This window comes from Saccoglossus kowalevskii, chromosome 7, assembly GCF_978046115.1.
Source record: "Saccoglossus kowalevskii chromosome 7, keSacKowa6.1, whole genome shotgun sequence".
NCBI classification, from domain to species: Eukaryota; Metazoa; Hemichordata; class Enteropneusta; family Harrimaniidae; genus Saccoglossus; species Saccoglossus kowalevskii.
The window spans coordinates 17,688,672-17,695,580 of record NC_140647.1 but is presented as its reverse complement, the minus strand read 5'-3'; the positions used below and the strand labels follow the sequence as shown (position 1 = coordinate 17,695,580).

Below are 6,909 nucleotides of genomic sequence, written 5' to 3'. Positions count from 1 at the left end.
CTCAATCGGTGACGTCATTGAATCTTATGCCGCCATTTCTGCCAACGCAAGAACGACAGTGACAGAACAGAAGAAGACTAAGTCAGAATATCTCCATTCAGGCGTTTGTGGCACCAGAAATAACATTTACATTAACAATGAGTGACATCGACGATAAATACGACAAAAAGGTAGGTCTTAAATGTGACGTGCAGCTTATAAGATTGGATTCCAAACGTGAGAAAAATTAGGAAAATTCGTCCCTGCTGCACGCGGTTGATAATGATGTTGTCCAGTTAAACCTTTTGTTAAACATTTGCACCACCCGGCTTCACTATATTACAATGTAATTTAATAAATAAATTCGTTAGCGTAATATTTATGTTTCGTTTCACCATTTTAACCGAGCTAAACGTCGTATTAAAGAAACTTTTTTGCGTCCTTCAGGTCAAACGTGATGGTCGAGGCAATTCCCGGTCACGCTCAGCCTCTCGTTCCCGTTCTCCAGTTTCGAGGTCTCCGACGCGTTCAAGAAGCAGGTCTCGCTCAAGATCCTACTCTAGATCGCCATCCAGATCACGATCTCGCTCAGTGGATCGTAAACGGCGATACACGAGATCAAGGTCGAGGTCCAGAACGCCAAGACATATTAGAAGTAGAAGGCGACGGTAAGTAAAGTCTCCCCGTACAAAATTGATATAATTAGCACAGTACATGAAAACTACCGTGGTAGTATATGGACCAGAATTGGCACGTTTAGTTACCTATCTCCTCCCCACTAAATCAGTTTTATAAATCTAGGTAAAGTTTTAGCCTCTTTTCCAAAATATACCAAGAAACCTGCGTTTATGTCCGGTTCTGGATAGTTCTGCTGAAAGCAACCTGATGACAAAGGGTGCCAGTTGGATGTTTATTAAGTTAGCATTGTTTTGTGTTGATCACATTAATGTTGTGAGGTATGGATAACAGGCTGTGCAGGACAAATTTTGTGAAGACAAATAGGTATGCTAAGTAGAACATCCAGGGTTAACAACCATCGCAACAAATTTAAAATATCTGTTCTACAAGGCATGTATCTATCTAAAAAACAATTGATTGGGCGAATAATGATTAAACTAAACTATTGTGTAGTTTTATATTGTGTTTTTATTTGGTTACAAGATTATCTGTACTAAAATGTTAGTTTTTGTGAAATGCGAATTTTGAAATGTTTGGAACAAGGCTGAAATAAAGATAGCTGCAAAGGATTGAATTTAATTTTGAGTGTAGAGTATATTTAGCTTCAAGTAACAGTACCATTTCAGGTTTTGACTGGAAATCCATCACTAATGCCAACAAAATTCTATGCGTTTTCTTTCATGTGTTCGTGTATTGACTGTCTACCACTAAATAGCTCTCGAAGGTGAGTTGTGTATATTTATTGGTTAACAATTGAATGGTTTGAGGTTCTGGTCGCTGACCTTTTTAGAAGTTTTAGTTTCTTGGTGGTTATGAGAGCATTATGCATACATAAAAACTAGGTCATCTCAAATTGACATTTTTTTCCAGCTTTATTAGCATATACAGTCTTCTCCCGAGAGAAAGAGTATTGGCTAAGTTGCATAACAATGTTAACCAACTGTATTGTATTCAATGTCATGCTTAATAGACTCTATTCTTTATATAACAGTTGGGAAACCCTGGGGAGACCCCTGATGTATGCATAAAATTTTTTTACAGATTTTCTGTAAACTCCAGTTCATACTGGATGCCTTTTAAATTATGATTATGTTCAGTCCTAAACTGCAACTGATCATTGGAAATAGTAAAATGTTTTTTGTTATTGTTATAATCATAGATTCTCTTTGTCTCCTCGGAGTAGAGAGTATCGCAGTCATAGCAGATCACCGATGTCAAACAGAAGAAGACATATTGGAAGTCGGGTATGTTCGGGCAGACGGGAAGTTTCTCTTCTACCACCAGTACATAAACAATTGTCATAATACATGTATAAGCCAGCAGTAAAATAGAAAAAAAAATAACATTACAAATAGTTGCCCAAGTTTTGTACAAAAGCACATGAGTGATATGCATGATTCTGTTGTGCAGGAAAATCCAGTTTGCAACTCTAGTCTGGGGATATTTGGTCTGAGTTTATACACTACTGAAAGGGATTTGAGGGAAGTGTATGGAAGATATGGAACCATTACTCATGCCAAAGTTGTCTATGATCAACAGGTAAACAATTACTCAATTTGCTCTTATCTTGCTGTGTAGGCCAATCCTGAAACCAACAATTGTCTTGGAGTATTTGGTTTGAGCCTATCAACTACTGAAAGGGAACTGAGAGAGGCTTTTGGAAGATATGGTCCAATTGCGAACATTAATGTGGTCTATGATCACCAGGTAAAATATCTAATCATTTTTTGGACGTCTTTGAAGAATTCTCTTGCATGTCTAATGAATATTATTGCAGTGTTACTTTTGTGCTTATTTGCATTTCTGTTTGTCTTCAGAGTGGAAGATCTCGTGGATTTGCTTTTCTTTCATATGAATCTGAGGAAGATGCAAGAGAGGTAGGTGATTATGGAGTTACAAACCCATTTGAACTTCTTCAGAAATTCAATAAAGCTGTCATTTTTTTTCTGGCCATTGCAACCATGAAATTGGTGTGGTAAGACCAATGCATGGCATGAACTTAGATTTCTGGGGGCTTATTGAAATTGTAAAGTGTTGAAGGGCAACAAGACATTAACATTTGGACCCCTCGATTATACTTAATATCCAATTGCATGCAACAAGAAAAATGGTAATCATTAGTTCAACTATGTCGACACTTCGTCAATACTGTATTTTGAAGTACATCCTACTATAAAGGTGCATTTACCCCATATTGGTAGTGTGCTTTTAATTAAGTAACCCCACTTGAATTATCAGTCATTTCTTCTTCTGTTATTAGGCCAAAGATCGTACTAATGGAATGGAAATAGATGGTCGTCGAATTCGTGTTGATTATTCCATCACTAAAAGGGCACATACCCCAACTCCTGGCATCTATATGGGAAGACCAACATAGTAAGTGTTCAGATGTTGAAAAATACACACACAAGATAGATTGTCACAAGGTGTTTCAGTTCATGAATTTGTAAATAATCATCTTGCCATGTGAACAGAACCATCACATATTTACATTTGTTGAAAGAAAAAAACTTGTGAACTCCCGGACGGTTGCACTTTGACTAAAGCCGCTCCATCTTAGTCAAGGTACAAGGTCTGATTTACAATAGTTTACAAAATAAGGCCAGTTATGTAGCCAGTATACTTATTAGCCATACAAATAAAATTGTTATAAAGACTAGATTTACAGGAATAAGTATGCATTCTGAATGATAGGTCACATGATCAAAAATAGTAAAAGGTCCACAAATTAAACTGTAAAGTGGATTCTTAAAAATGAAAACCTAAACAAGAGTGGCATATGGTGTTCTCCATAGACTGAATTCTAGGATATTATTTTTAGTGAACATTGGTTACCGTAATTACTATAAAACAATTGCAGTAAAAGTATATCACATTCTATTGTATTCAGATTAACCGTCTCTGGTTGATAATCATATGGGATGAACTTTGGATATAACAGACATTTTGGATGGTGCTTGTTGCACTAGTTTTTATGAACCTCTTTAAATTTATTTTTTTAGTCCAAAAAGAGGTGGCTATGACAGAGACCCTCCTTATGAGAGAGAACGAAGCTCTTACAGAGACAGAGACCGTTACAGACGATCTCCTTCCCCATATTACAGACGATCACCATCACCCTACTACAGACGACGATATTCTCGATCACGTTCCAGGTCTTACTCTAGATCTCCACGTAAGTAGTCTTCAACTTTATTCCCAACTTGTTTAAAGATTGTTCAGCCAAGTCAAGTTTTTAAAATATACACCTGTGTATGGTTCACCTGATAACAATAATGAACAAATACTGATTTATTGGTTTCTGGTTAGTGATTTGATTAGTGCACACCACTCGTGTTGAACTAAAATTAAGATATACTGCCCTGCAGTATAAAAAAATGATTCTTGACTCAAACATATGGTAATTTTACTTATTTAATAATGTTGTAATTGATGACCAGTTGGCATTTTATTTAAATATTTGTTTGAATATTTGATCTGGTAAGTGACATAACTAAGTACTTGATGGTTTCACCATAGGCAATTTTCTTGTCACTGCGAGATCCTGCGTTGTGTGCAATCATATGTAAAAACGAGACAAAGAAAAATCGTAGTGGCATGGGATTCAATGATATTTTTTGTGTAAACTTAATCAAGCTATAAACATTCGATGGTCAATTTTGATAAAGAAAATTTATCTTGAGATCTCGCAGTAACAAAAAAATTCTGTTGAGTAACATTTGCTTCATAAAATTTTAAAAAAAATAACTTTCTTACATACATACTGCTGCACATTTAAAATGCCTAATTTTAAGCCACAGCATTATTCATTGTTCTACCAGTTATTCTTATTTGCGCTTTATGCTTTCTTTTACCTACTATAGGACGATATTAATCCGATGTACCATAGCTGCTCACCCGGGTATCCACAAACTATCCAGACTGTAAATTTTTGCTACGTGTTGCTTATAGTAGCGACTCTTATACAAGTCAATTTCAATGACATAAAATGACTGAGAAGTTTTCATTTATTCAGTATGCATTTATGTTCTTTTATGTTAGGTTTTTGTAATCTGTAGTAGTTTATCAAGTCGGTTTACACCCAGTTGGGAAACAATTTTTTGTAGCATAGTTAGCTGTTCATAAATCAGCCTTGAAAGAGGATTGTCCATTTAGTATACAATACATGTACAAAAAGTTTCACTTTTTTTTTTAAAAATAAAGCGAAGGTTAAAATATTTTTTGGGCCTAACTTGTATTTCTCCTTGTAGTCTATTGAAGGCAATGAAGACAATGTCAGAAAAAATGAAAATCAAGAGAAGGCACGAGTAGGGCAAAATGAAAATACCTCGGTTGTCTATTCAGTTGAAGTTTAGAAGGGTGAATGAAGTTTGAAGAGAAGAATGAAAACTGAAGAACGGCGACTAAATTTAGAACCTCGCTTCGCACGATAATTGGCGAAAATTTTCGGGTGTGCCACTGCTTTCAACCGAGAAAAATGAAAGTGTGCATTGTTTGGAGAAGTTCAAATAGACTCCAAGGGGGAAAGAAGATTGAAGAATGAAAGCAAAAAATATGAAGTAAATTTTTATTTGCTTTTTTTTTTTTCGAATGAAAAAAAAATTTGGCAACTTTTTCCATGTGATTCTAAATGTGAATTCCCACATGAAGCTTCCCACATGATAGATGGATAAATACCAGTCACCTAAATTGTTTGAAAGGAACTCACCAAATATATTGCCTTTTCAGTTTAGACTGAAGCTCGAAGAGTTTTTGAAGAGCAAGAATGCAAAATGAAGAAAGAAAATGGGAAGAGAAAAAAAAAATGAAGAATCAAAATTAACTAGAGGGTAAACGATTGCGCTCTAATGAGCTTTTCTTGCCAGATTCTTGTCCCAATTTTTAGTGGTTAGTTATATTTGGAGTGTATGAAAGGATGGTAAGTATTGTTAGGTAAAATGAGTAGGTATTTGCTTGATGAAATTGTTTGCAGGTGGAGTTAGAAAACTGATGGATTGAAGTGGAAACTGCAAGACCTCTAGCTGCAGCAGTGTGGATCAAAGAAAAGATTGCAGAGAATGCTGCTGTGCGAGGTGTTACAACATGGTTTAACGGGAAAACCTGTCAAGTCATGCCGATTACATTTGTTGGTTTATATAAATTTTATTGTAAACTCTCAAAATTTTGTACAAGTAAAGATATAGTATAAAGATACAAATGTTGCTTTTCTTAAATCTTGGTTGAAAGTATGTAGTGTTGCAAAAGTGAATTTTTCTAGGTGCATGTAGAATCGTAATTTTGGCCACAGTATTCCCATGTCTGCTTATGTGCTAATTGTGAATATGGTAAACATCAAAGTACTGGCTCTCCTGGGTGTATTCAATTAGAGGTCATCATTGACATCCTCGATCTACTCTTAGGCCCAATTATAGTCTCCCCATATTAAAAAAATACTAACAGAATATGTGCAAGTAGCTTGCTAATTGTATTTACATTGCCTTTAGGGATGACGTCAAAAGATCGATGTTGGATAAATAAAAAACTTAATCCTTTAGTTTTTTTCCAAACCACGTTCATTTGTGTTGGCAACCACATAACAATTGCAGTAATACGACTTGTAAGTCGAATATATTTCCTTTGAAATTGCGCCCAGAACTTTATTCGTACCAAAGGCATGCAATCAAATCCAAACATCACAGTATCGGCCTTTATAATACAAGGTCGATGTCTCAAGTGCGGCGTTAGGGACGACGTCAAAAGATCGATGTCTGAAAAAAAAAATTAATTTAGTTTTTTTCCAAACCCCCCCTACCCCCCCCCCCCCACTGAAACTTAATTGATAAATATTGGTCATGGCGTCAGACTACATTCACCATTAAATACAAATTGATAATCGGACAGTAGTATAGCATAGCAGTTGGTTGTCGGGTGGGTGTAAAAAGATTTTACAAATGCACCTCATTTGACACACAGATTTACACTCGAACCAAACCATTTTTCTGTTTTTTGCCCCTTTTTGTTTATTTCTGTCCATGATTGGATAGAAGAAAAACTAACTACAATTACTCAAGATTTTTTTTTTTACTTCATTGAAAAATAAAATCGTTTTTGTAGGATGGAAACTTTTTGAGGTCAAAACCCCCCACCCCCAAACTAAAGGAAATACTGTAAAGGGGGTAATTGTTCACTGGGTTTTAATTTAGCTTATTTCGCTGACTGGAAAAATGCATTAAATTAAGACACAGTGAATATGTAAAATTTAGCATAGAACAC

General features: G+C 35.5%; 1 protein-coding gene across 6 annotated transcripts; it reads left to right on the top strand.

Moving 5' to 3' along the window:
* The first annotated feature begins 12 nt into the window (after positions 1-12).
* LOC100370399 (transformer-2 protein homolog beta-like) lies at positions 13-5,854 on the top strand. 6 transcript variants are annotated; one of them, XR_438179.3, is made up of 8 exons: positions 1,798-1,901; positions 2,236-2,364; positions 2,475-2,534; positions 2,918-3,033; positions 3,660-3,832; positions 4,521-4,671; positions 4,908-5,216; positions 5,386-5,854. XR_438179.3 is itself a non-coding variant. In XM_085501198.1 (7 exons), the coding sequence occupies exons 1-7, from the start codon at positions 138-140 to the stop codon at positions 3,838-3,840; spliced, it is 825 nt and encodes a 274-aa protein (XP_085357324.1). In that variant the 5' UTR covers positions 13-137. The 6 variants fall into 6 exon arrangements, 4 of the variants coding, with proteins under 4 accessions (XP_085357324.1, XP_085357321.1, XP_085357323.1 ...); XR_014929906.1 differs by lacking the exon at positions 2,236-2,364 and adding an exon at positions 2,068-2,196 and having other exon boundaries at positions 1,804-1,901; XM_085501198.1 differs by lacking the exons at positions 4,521-4,671; positions 4,908-5,216; positions 5,386-5,854 and adding exons at positions 13-170; positions 427-647 and having other exon boundaries at positions 1,817-1,901; positions 3,660-3,840.
* The last annotated feature ends 1,055 nt before the right edge of the window (positions 5,855-6,909 follow it).

Coding starts and splice junctions, on each gene's coding strand:
- LOC100370399 (XM_085501198.1), top strand. CDS start 138: ATGAGTGACATCGACGATAAATACGACAAAAAG. Junction 1,902..2,235: donor GAAGACATATTGGAAGTCGG/GTATGTTCGGGC, acceptor CTTGCTGTGTAG/GCCAATCCTGAAACCAACAA. Junction 2,535..2,917: donor CTGAGGAAGATGCAAGAGAG/GTAGGTGATTAT, acceptor TTCTGTTATTAG/GCCAAAGATCGTACTAATGG.